We start from the raw sequence: 12,381 nt of genomic DNA, 5'->3' as shown, positions 1-12,381 counted from the left end.
ATAGAAGACAGGGAGGAAATGTGCTTGATTGGAGAGGAGAATAGTGGGGTAACTGCAGAGAAGGCTGTCACGCCTAAAGGGTGCTGTAATAATAGTAATTACGATATTCGTTAAACGCTATGTACCAAGCACTCTTCTAAGCACTGGGGTAGATATAAGATAATCAGGTTCCACATGGGGCTCACAGACTATAAGTAGGAGGGAAAACTGATATTGGATTCCTATTTCATGGAGGAAGGAACTGAGGCACAGAGAAGTTAAGTGATTTGCCAAAGATCACACAGTAGGGACCGTGCAGAGCTGAGGTAAGAACCCAGATCCTCTGACTCCCTGATCTGTGCTCTTTCTACTAGGCCACGCTGCTGTAGATGAAAGATAAAAGAGGTCAGAGTGAGCCTGGCAAAGAGGGTAAAAAGAAGAATTTTAGGGGTTGGCAGTTCTCTTCTCCAGGAAACTGGGTCCTTTACTATTTGTTTCACATGAAACTAAAGCTGCATGTGTTTGCTCTCCCTCCTTCCCCCATTTCCCTCCTCCTTGAGTGACAGAAGCCCCTTTAAAGACAATTACCCATTAACGGCACCAAAACTAAGCCCCATCTGTAACTCAGAGTTGTCATTAGGGAGGACCGTTGCAGGGTCCTGTTGGGCTGTATGGTGGCCGGAGAAAGGGGAAACCCTTTGAGGCAAACTGATGCCAACCCTCTGGGAATTTTCATCCTCACCCTCTCTCAGGGGTCAAACCATAAACAACCGGACTCAGGGGCTTAGAGGGGACAAAATGAGGGAGAAAGGGAAAAAGGGATGGGGTGGGCTTGGGAAGTGGTGGGTAGGAGAGGAGAGGAAGGACAGAAGCAGTTTCTCCTGAGTGAGCCCGGAGGGAGAGGCTTCAGGGAGAAAGGACCGTGCCCGGCTTTTTCCCTGAAGAGGGCTAAGGGAGGGGGGCGCGGAGGGGAAATAGAGGTGGGATGGAGCCGGGAGACGTCACTCTGACTTGATAAAGAGGAGAGAGGTTCTCCTGGAGTTAAAGAGAGAGACAGAGAGCTGCAGCCTGGGGAGACGCCCGGAACTGGCCAGACCCAAAGCGAAGGTAGGTGGCCAAGGCGAGGTAAGTGGCACCTAACTTACCCCCCAGGGAAACCTGAGAGGGGGCAGGGCCCGAAGAAAAGCCTCTGCTGAGCCAGAGCAGATCCGGAATATTTGGGGGTGGCACAGGCAGGTGCAAGCCAGGGGGCTCCTTGAACAGAAGGCGTTGGTTCTCATTTCTTTTTCATCAAATAGGCTCCCCGCATCCCCATCTCAAGGGTAAATACTGCTATCCTGTTCAGTATGAAGCTGGGCCTCGTATGCGTGCAGGTACTCACTGCTGAGGCTCAGACCTCCAACCTGGAGGGCAACTAAACTCCAACAAGTGGGTCAGAGGAGGCTGGTCCTACAAGGGGAGTGGGCAACCGACGGGAGAGGGAAGGACCAAGCGGGCACGTCCCGCAAGGCAACCCCGAGCGGCGACCCAACACTCCGCCAACCTCCAGAAGGAGCATGGCCTAGTGGCAAGAGCACAGGCTTGGGAACCCTCTGACGTGAGTTCTAATCCCAAATCCGCCGCTTGTCAGATCCTTAGACAAGTCGCTTCACCTCTAGGTGCCTCAGTTCCCTCATCTGTAAAATGGAAATTTAGACTGTGAGCCCCACATGGGAAAACCTGATTATCTTGTATTCACCCTAGCAATTAGAACCGTAATTATTATTATCATTCAGCTCATCAGTCCAGAGGCAGTGTTAGCATCCACAATCCCAGTATTGTGCACACTTCCAAATCCTTAGTACAGTGCTCAGCGCATGGTAAGCACTCAATACATTTTACTGAAGGATGGATGGACTGATGGATGAGGAAGGGAAAGGCAGATTGTTGCTTCTCTCCTTGGGAGAGGAAAGGCAGGGATGAATGAGGGCACGGCTGAGAAGGGGGGCTCTGGGTGAGGGGACGGGTCAGGAGGAGGGGGAATCCCAGCAGCTGGGCTTGGAGAGCCCGGAGAAGAGCAGGCTGAGGATCACATGAGATGAGGGCTGCAAGAAGCCGTAAGGTTTCATTTCCTCTTCTCCCACTCCCTTCTGCCCTTACAGTTGGATTATCTCCCTTTTCAGAGACTAGGTGAGCTTTAAAAATGCACAGTGATTATGATCCTGTAGCTCAGTCCTGTAGCACTTATATATATGTCCATAATTTATTTATTTGTGTTAAAGTCTATCTCCCGCTCCAGACCGTAAGCTCGCTGTGGACAGGGATTGTGTCTACTAACTTTTTTATACTGTACTCTCCCAAGCTCTTCTTACAGTGCTCTGCAATAAATATGATTGATTGATTGATGCGGACAAGTCACCGCTCCCGAGCAGTTAATACAAGGACCGGGGCTTCCACTGGAATGAGAGGGATTTAGATTAGACTGAGCACATCTTTCCTGACAAAGAGGTTTGTGAGTCACTGCTATTAATGCCCAAGAACAAGGCCATCCCCTTCGGGAGTTGCTCGTCTGTCATTCAGATATGGTCCTTCCCCAAGAAAGAGAGATGGACTGAGTGATACCCTCTAGATACCCTTTCAACCCTGCAACTCTGGAGGCCTGTCTCTGAAATCATAATCACTGTGCACTTTTTTTAAGTGCCCCTATTCTCTGAAAAGTTGGGGATGCTTCACAAAACCCGAAACTCACAATCCAAAGTGTGGCAGGAAAGACCTCTATCCTGAAAGGGATCACGAACTGTATTCTTCGGATCTTATTTGTGAAAGCTGCTTTGAGGAAATTAGAATGCCACGGGAGAGGAATTGAGCCTATACATTCTGTCATCTAGGAGATGGGCTGAATTTTCTAATAAGGGGGAAAGAATTATGAAACCATATCCCGGTGCAATTAGCCCTGAACTCAGATGCGTTATCACGAACCCTCAAATCACAAAGGATGGCTGCATCTCCCATGAGTTTAAATTAAATTGATTCTTGAATTTCAACAGCCAAGACGTAGAGGGACAGGGTGCCCTCTCTAAAAGAGAAACCATGGCAATTAGCTTAAGAGCAAAGTAGGGCAGGGCAGGGTAGGACAAGATGAGTAGGTTAGGCTAAGGTAGGGCAGGGCAGAAAAGAGCAGGGCAAGACTGGCTAGAGCAGTGCAGGAAAGGGCATGGTAAGGCTGAAAGTAAATTCGTTAGACTGGAGACCCCTTGAATTCATTTTTATGTTTTTATAGTCTTCTTCCTTCCCCCCAGTATCTGGATAGTCTGTTAAGCCAAGTCTTTTCTCAGTGTGACTTAGAGTGTGGATTCGAATGCATTCCAATAAACACAGAAATGCAAAGCTCCCATTTCTGATTGTGGCCATACATTTTTCAAGGTAAATGGGAAAGTTCCAATTTGGATCTGAAAAGCATAATCGTCAAAACCACTAAACTTGCCCCAGTTGAATGGAAGGGAGACAGAGACTCTTACAGGAACTCAACATGGTCTCTCTTTGTCCAGTGAACTCCTTTAGATGAGAAGTTACTAGGGGACGGGTGCAAGGTATATGATCTGGTAAGAACCTAGGGCATAGTAATACAGTACCTTGAATGTTTCCAAATTCCCTTCGCATCATTTCTCTCACCTCTCCTCACCTCTCCTCACCCCGAGCCCATGAGCCAAGAAGGGGCAGAAAATGATTCTGATTCTTTCCATCTGACAGTTGGAAAAACTGAGATGTCCAGAGAGGGTAAGTTTCTGGTCAAAAGTCAAAGAGGTAACAGAGCAGGGGCTCGGCCCAGGCCCCTTAACCCCCATTCAGAGCTCTTTCTGCTAGCCCACTTGGGCTCCGTCGTTATGAACCGAGTGCCGGGGTAATGGCTACTTCCAAGGTGCCCCGTTTAGGAAACAGTCTTTTTTTTTCTCATTCCAGGACCGCCCTGAAAACTCCCTCCGCCTCCCACGATGAGCTCCTTGACTTCTCTGCTGCTGCTGCTGTTCCTCTGCGCATTCCCATTTGGAGAGACAGTGGAGAAATTCACCCCCATTCAGAACCCCAGATTTTCAGGTAGAGCAACCTGCCCCGGGGGGACAGGGAAGGATTTGCGGGATCTCTGGATTTATTTTTTTTAAATGGTAATTGTTAAGGACTTACTATGTGTCAAGTACATTGGGATAGATACAAGATAATCAGGCTGGACATTCATTGATTCATTCAGTTGTATTTATTGGGACACAATCCCTGTCCCACATAGGACTCACAGTCTCCGTCAGAGGGAGGAGGATGTAATCCCCATTTTTCAGATGAGGTAACTGAGGAACAGAGAAGTCAAGTGACTTGCCCAGGGTCACACAACAAGCAAGTGGTGGAGTTGGTCTGAGAACTCCCAGGCCTGTGCTCTTTCTCCTAGAGCTTACTGCTTTTCCCGGCATTCCTGAAATGTTGGCTTCTTCGGGAGGGCGAGGGGGTGACAGAGCTAAAATTGCCATGTGTCTCTCCCCCGATTAGACTGTGAGCCCATCTCTGGGCAGGGATTGTCTCTATCTGTTGCTGAATTGTACATTCCAAGTGCTTAGTACAGTGCTCTGCACATAGTAAGCGCTCAATAAATACTATTGAATGAATGAATGAATGAATGACATGCTGTTAAGAGACAACATGGCTTAGTGGAAAGAGCCCGGGAATCAGAGGATCTGGATTCTAATGTGGCTCCACCACTTGCCTGATGTGTGACCTTGGGCAATTCACTTCTCAATTCCCTCATCTGTAAATTGGGAATTCAACTGGGGGAAGCACTATGGCTTAGTGGCAAGACCCCGGGCTTGGGAGTCAGAGGTCGTGGGTTCTAATCCCCGCTCTGCCACTTGTCTGCTGTGTGACCTTGGGCAAGTCACTTAACTTCTCTGTGACTCAGTTAGCTCATCTGTAAAATGGGGATTGAGATTGTGAGCCCCATGTGGGACATCCTGATAACCTTGTATCTCCCCCAGTGCTTAGAACAGTGCTTGGAATATAGTAAGCACTTAACAAATACCATAATAATAATAATAATACCTCTGCACACAGTGAGTGCTTGATAAATACGATTGAATGAATGAATACCTGTTCTCCCTCCCGGTTAGATTGTGTGCCTGGTGTGGGACAGTGACTCTGTCAGACCTGATTACCTCCTATCTACCCCAGCGCTTGGTACATAATAAGCACTTAACAAATGCCATTAGAAAAATAAAGCTCTTTGATAAGCGCACCAGATCTCTTTGGAGGTGAAACCTGTGAGGCACTTCCTTTTGGTCCTCCCTCTCCGGGCCGCACAAAATCGTTACCTGGGAAGCAGAAACCTGAATGCCACGCTCCCCAGGGCAGAAGTGGAAAGGGCTTTGGCATGGGATTCAGAGGACCTGGGTTCTAAACCTTGTCCTGCTACTTGCTTGCTGTGTGACCTTAGGCAAGTTACTTAATATCTCTGTGCCTCAATTACCTCATCTGTAAAATGGAAATTAAATCCTCAACCCTCCAACTTAGGCTGTGAGCCCCATGTGAGTCAGAGACTGTGTCCGACCTGATAAACTTGTATTTACTCCAGCAGTTGGAACAGTGCTTATCACATAACAGAAGCTTAACAGATACCATTATGAAACAACAACAAAAAACGCGGTGGTATTCATTAAGGGCAGGGAACATGTCCACCAACTATGCTATACTGTACTCCCCCAAACGTGTAGTATAGTATTCTGAACACAGTAAGCACTCAATGAGTACGATTGATCGATTAACTGATTAAGCATTTATTATGTGCCAAGCACTAGCTAAATGCTGGGTTAGATAGTTTATACGTGTCTCGGATGCAGTTTATACGGTGTCAGCCCTACCTCCTTCCTTTGAAGGAGCCTGGCTTAGTGGAGCATGGGCCTGGGAGTCAGAAGGACCTGGGTTCTAATCCCACCTCCTCCACTTGTCTGCTGTGTAATCTTGGGCAACTCATTTTGATTCTCTGGGTCTCTGGATCGTTCCCAGGTAACGATTTTGTGCAGCCCAGAGAGGGAGGACCGGCAGAAAGTGCCTCACAGGTTTCACCTCCAAAGATATCTGGTGCACTTACCAAAGAGCTTTAGTTTTCTAATGGCATTTGTTAAGTGCTCATTATGTACCAAGCACTGTTCTAAGCGCCGGGGTAGAGACGAGATAATCAGTTCCCTCGTCTGTAAAAATGGGGATTAAAAGCGTGGGCCCCACGTGGGAGGGGACTGTGTCCAATCTGATTAACTTGTATCTACCCCACCACTCAGAACAGTGTGTGGCACACATTAAGCACTTAGTAAGTACTATTATTATTATTATTATTATTTGACCGGCCTCTTAAGGCCGAGGTGTCTTCTCTGACGGACACCTCAGCACCAGGGCAGGGTTGCGACAGAATGACCTATCCTCTGGGGTGGGTTAACTTCCAAATCCCTCAGAGTGGCCCCCAGAGTGGTCTTGGGCCCCCTGGGTGTCTCGCTCCCCAGGACAAGAATCAGGGAGAGGGCACCACAGTAGTCAGGTTTTCAGACCTCTGTGATGGTCCCAGCGGTCAGGATTCTGGGGTTCTCTTCGGGCCTGCTGCCTCACAGTTGAGATGTCTTGGGCTGTTAATTCAGCATCCCCTACTGGACTTCGGTGAACATCTTTCCCTGACTCCCGTTGTTGGCGGGCCGCACGTGGCCTAGTGGAAAGAGCACGGGTTTGGGAGTCAGGGGACCTGGGTTCCAATCCCAGCCCCATCACTTGCCTACCGTGTGGAATTTCTCAGTCACCTCATGTGTAAAATAGGGATTAAATAAGTGTTCTCCCTCCTCTTTAGTCTGTGAGCCCTGTGTGAGACAGGGACTGGGTCCGACCTGCTTGTGTCGTGTGGTATTTGTTGAGTGCTTACTGAGTGTGGAACCCTGAACTGAGAGCTGGGGTAGAAACAGATCAGGCCGGATACGATCCCCGTCCTACACAGGGCTCGCAGTCTAACGTCTCAGTGTCTGAATCTGAGTCCAGTCCCACCTACCAAAAGGCTCCCAGGTGTTGAAGGGGCCCCGCAGCTCGAGGAAAAATCCATCGCTCTCAAACTCGGCCAGCACCTCAGGGGTGATGTTGGCTCCCGGCCAGGAAATCATCAAATCCACACCTTCCCTGTTAGCCTCTCCTCCCTCTCCACCCGGATCCCTGTCCAGCTCTGTGGGGGTTGGCAGCAGTTCACAAGAAGCACAGAGCCTGGGCCCTGCCTCCACCCCCACCCCACGGCTTCCAATTGAAACTAATCAACGACTGCAAATGGTTGGATCCATTGTGTCCGCTGAGAACTGGTTACCCTGATCTCCCTGCCAAATACGATAATCACCCTAACGAGACCAGCTCCTCCTTTCTGAAGTGCTTTCTAAACCAGCCTCATTAACCCCAAAGGATGAAAGGGAAAATGAGATCCAGAAAGGGGAAAGGAGTCAGTTCAGGTCACCCGGACAATCCATTTCATTAAGCATTTAGTTAGCTTTAGTTAGCCTCCTTAGAGCTGGGCTATTACTTCAATCAGAGATGGAGGACAGAGGTCCCGGTGCTTGTCTCTATTTTCCCGGGGAGGAAACTGAGGCCCAGAGAGATCGTGATTTACCCCAGATCACCCAGGCAAACAGAATGAGAACATTCAGCCCCTGGGCTCTGTGGCGGGCAGTAGACTTGACAGTCACATGATCTCCAGCGGGTCTACTTCTGGGGCTCAAAGGAAAGACCCCCTAAGACATTCCCCCAAGGGAAGCAGTGTGGCCTAGTAGACAGAGCACGGGTCTGGGAATCAGAAGGACCTGGATTCTAATCCCAGCTCCATCACGTGTCTGCTGTGTGACCTGGGGTAAGTCACTTCACTTCTCTGTGCCCCAGTTACCTCATCTGTAAAATGGGGATTAAGACCGTGAGCCCCACTTGGGACAGGGACTGTGTCCAACCTGATTATCTTGTAACTTCCCCAGTGCTTAGAACAGTGCTTGATACTTAGTAAGGGTAACAAATACTATTATTAGTATTACTGTTATTATTATTGCCCCCTGGGCAGAGAGAAAAGACTGGCTGAAGGACCAGGTGAGCAGTGAGCTTTTGTTTCGTTTTTTAATAATATCTGTTAAGCACTTACTAAGTTCCAGGCACTGTACCAAGCACTGGGATAGCGTGGCTCAGGGGCAGGAGCCCCGGCTTGGGAGTCAGAGGTCATGAGTTTTAATCCCGGCTCCGCCACTCGTCAGCTGTGTGACTTTGGGCAAGTCACTTCACTTCTCTGTGCCTCAGTTACCTCATCTGTAAAATGGGGATTAAGACTGTCAACCCCACGTGGGACAACCTGACCATCTTGTATCCCCCTAGCGCTTAGAACAGTGCTTTGCACATAGTAAGCACTTAAATATTATCATTATTATTATTATTACAAGATCATCAGACCGTAGAAGAGAAAAAGGGGTCCTAGCCAAATGATATCTCCGAGCTCTCGGTGGGGCCAGGCCCCACCCAGGGCTGTAGCTGAAGCTGGGAGACCTGGTGAGAGCTTTCCCAGGGGAGGTTAAGCCCATCCTGATGATGATGGTATTTGTTAAGCGCTTAGTAGGTAGCATGAGCTATAGTAGAGACAAGATAATCAGGTTGGACACAGGTCCTGTCCCACATAGGACTTCCTGTCCCACATAGGACTCACAATCCAAGGAGGAGGGAGAACAGGCATTGAATCCTCCTTTTACAGATGAGGAAACTGAGGCACAGAGAGGTTAAGTGACCTGCCCCAGGTCACACGGCAGGGAACTGGCACCAACCCACGTCCTTTGATTCCCGGGCCAGTGTTCTTTCTGCTAGGCCACGCTGCTTCCTTGGGAGAAGAGGGCAGCGACCGGGAGGGCCAGGGAGAAGGAAGGAAGGAATAGAGACTGAGGATTGAGTGTTTGAAGGGAAATGAATAGGAATGACGGGACTGGTATCCAAATAGTATTCAAATCAATGCAAATGAGAAGCAATGATTCCCACCATCCCAGTACAGTAAGACTAGAGTGGGAGGCCGCTTGGGGTAAGGACCGGGATGGGGGCCAGCCTGAGAGTGGATAAAGATAATAATAACTGTGGTATTTATTAAGTGCTTACTATGAGCCAAACAGTGAAGTAGATAGAACGGGATCAAATTGGAGAGAAGCCCCGGTCCAAGGGGGGCTCACGGTCTAAGTAGGAGGGAAAGCATGTATTGAGTCCCCAGTATACAGAGGAGGAAACTGAAGCGTGGAGACATTCAGTGACTCACCCAATGTCACACAGCAGGGAGTGACAGAACTGGGATTAGAATACCGTTTCCCTGACTCCCGGGCTGCGCTCTTCCCAGTAAGTCATGTGGCCTGATGGATAGAGCGGGGGCTGGGAGTCAGAAGAACTGGATGCTAATCCTGCTTCTGACACTTATCTCTGTGTGACCTTGGGTAAGTCACTTAACTTCTCTGGGCCTGAGCTACCTCATCTGCAAAATGGGGATTAAGATTGTAATGCATTTATTTGTATTGATGTCTGTCTCCCCCGCTCCAAACTGTAAGCTCATTGTGGGCAGGGGATGTGTCTGTTTAGTGTTGCACTGTACTCTCTCAATCGCTTAGTACAGTGCTCTGCACACAGTCAAAGCTCAATAAATCCGATTGAATGAATGAATGAGCCCCATGTGGGACAGGAACTGTGTCCAACCCTATTAGCATGTGTCTATTCCAGTGCTTAGTACAGTGCCTGGCATATAGTGTTTTAACGAATACCGGAACTGTTGTCATTATTATAATTATTACTTCCTAGGGGATCTTGGAGCCAAGGAGGTATGATCCTGAAACTTGTCCTTCGGTTTCCTTCGGGCTTCTCTCCTGACAGCCCCTCTCCCTGGTTTCCTGTTGCAGGAAGGCGGTCTCGGCAGCTAGCCAGCCTGTTGGAGCAGACCCCGGGCCTGTGGGAACCTGTCCGGGAGCGGACTCGGGGCCAGTGGGAGCGGACCCCGGGCCAGTGGGAACGGACCCCTCCGTGTCTGGACAAGAAGCCCGGGCCAGAGGCAGCTGAACAGACCGCCAGGTTGGCCCTGCTCTGCCCGCCGGAGGAGTCCCCGGGCCAGGTGTGGCGAGGGCTCTGCCCCACCCAGAGCCAGCTGGTGACGGGCCCCCAGGGCGGCATGCTGGTGGAGCAGGAGAAGGACCTGTCCGCTTACAACTGGAATTCCTTCGGCTTGCGCTATGGGAAGCGGCACGCGGGCGTGCTCAAGGCTCGGCTGAAGATCTGGTAGAGGCCGGCAGGTTGGGGTGAGGGGGCTATTTGAAATGAATTTTAATGTGGTGGGGTGGGAAGGGGGGGATCAAAACCAGGGGCTTTCAGGAGAGGGTGTGGGTGGGATCGATCCAGGGGCCAAACTCTAGGGGAAGAGGGGTCAGGGCAGGGATTAGAGGGTTTTTCCTTTGGTGGGCTTGGTACCCAAAGGAGCCGAAAGTGGAATACAGAGATGGCCCATCTTTGGGGGCAGGGGCAGTGGACTACTGTCACGTGGGTGACCGCGGAGCAGGACATCTCTGACTCCCACTCTGGCTGCTCCACACTGTACAGCCTGGGGCCTGCTGCAAAATGGCCAGTTGTTTAGTCTAGATGAGGCTTGGTTCAGCAGGTCTAACCCGGAATTTCCTACCCAAAGTCCACCTAAACTGAGCTTTTATGACTCACCCTGCCCTGCGGGGGGATGCTCTGGGCCTGAAACCATGACAACCCCACAATCTCCCAACTGAAGAGGTGATACCCAAGGAGGATGGTAACCAGCAAAGGGAGGGAGACAACATGGGGTTGTTGCGATAACCGAATCCCAAATACATGAGTCTTTCTCCTGGGTCGGAGCCCAGCCTCTAGTTTTTTCCTTGTGCTGGTGACATTGCGTGGGTCACATCACTGGGTCACCTGTTCCGTTATCGAGACATCGCTTTTCTTTTTCGGGGCACACCTCATCCCCCACCTACCCCCACTTGGAAAACCAGGGCCAGCGGATGACATATTCATGTACCCGTGAGGGTACAGGTACTGTGGGTGGATCGTGTGAGTTTTGTGGGTATAATGTGTGTGAGCCCTTGCAGTTAACATCCCTCCAGTTTGCACTGTACCCCAAGTCCTGGGGATCCCTAGAATTCTTCCTCCTTGGCCAATCCAAACACCCCTCTAAAAGGAGACAAGCCCGACTGTGTCTATTACGGAAGTTTGTGAATTGCAATCTGATGAATAAAGGCAAATATCTGTGTTATGGTGTAATTTCTGCATATCCCGCTGACGCTGCCCATGGTAGCATTTAGTGTGCGACAAACCCTGTGCTGAGCACTGGGGTAGATGCAAGATAATCAGGTTGGACATAGTCCCTGACTCATGTGGGTGATAGATCCACACCAGGGGGCTCTCTGGGAGGGATACGGGGTGGACCAATCCAGGGAATGAACTTTAGAGAGTGAGGGAGGACTTCTCAGGAAAGGAAACAAGTATTTCACCTCCACTTGACAGATGAGAAGGCTGAGGCATAGAGAAATTTAGTGACCTGTCCAAGGTCATGTAACAGGCAAGAAGTAGAGTCAAGCCTAGAGTTCAGGTCTCCTGACTCCTAGTCGTCCATCTTTCCACTAAGCCATGCTGCCTCCATACAAGATTCTTGTCCTCACACATGATGTGAGAGAGAGACTTTCCATTCCAAGGGAGTTTCAAGCCCAAGCCCCCACGGCATTCCAAGACCCTCGCCTGGACTAAAGATGGAGGCCTAGAAATGCAAACTACACTAAAATCCACCCTTTCCTCTCCATCCAAGCTGCTATCATGTTTATCCAAGCACTTATCTTACCCCGTATTGATCATTTCATCCGCCTCCTTGCTGATCTCCCTGCCTGACCCTCCCCACTCCAGTCCATACTTCACTCTGTCGCACTGATCATTTTTTTACAAAATCATTCAGTCCACATTTCCCCCTTCCTCAAGAACTTCCAGTGGTTGCCCATCCACCTCCACATCAAACAGAAATTCCTTACAGTCGGTTTTAAAGCACTCTAAACCTGGCCCCGTCCTACCTCACCTCACTGCTTTCCAACTACAGCCCAGCCCACACACTTCACTCTCCTAATGTCAACCCACTCGCTGAACCTCGGTCTCATCTATCTCGCCACCAGCCTCTCACTCATGTCCTGGCCTCAAACACCCTCCCTCTTCATATCCCTCTAGGATGTAAGCTTGTTGTGGGCCGGGAACGTGTCTGTTTGTTGTTGCATCGTACTCTCCCAAGCACTTAGAACAGTGCTCTGCACGCAGTAAGCGCTCGATGAATACGGCTGAATGAATGAATGAATGAATATCCAACAGATGATCACT

General features: G+C 49.8%; 1 protein-coding gene across 1 annotated transcript; it reads left to right on the top strand.

The window, feature by feature from the left end:
- Positions 1-3,950: 3,950 nt before the first annotated feature.
- Positions 3,951-10,296, top strand: KISS1 (KiSS-1 metastasis suppressor). The gene is made up of 2 exons (XM_029068320.1): positions 3,951-4,053; positions 9,909-10,296. Exons 1-2 carry the CDS (start codon positions 3,951-3,953, stop codon positions 10,283-10,285), a joined length of 480 nt encoding a protein of 159 aa, XP_028924153.1. The 3' UTR covers positions 10,286-10,296.
- Positions 10,297-12,381: the final 2,085 nt, after the last annotated feature.

This window comes from Ornithorhynchus anatinus, chromosome 7, assembly GCF_004115215.2.
Source record: "Ornithorhynchus anatinus isolate Pmale09 chromosome 7, mOrnAna1.pri.v4, whole genome shotgun sequence".
Lineage (NCBI taxonomy): Eukaryota > Metazoa > Chordata > Mammalia > Monotremata > Ornithorhynchidae > Ornithorhynchus > Ornithorhynchus anatinus.
Note: the sequence above shows the minus strand (reverse complement) of the source record. Positions and strands in the feature narration are given on the sequence as shown.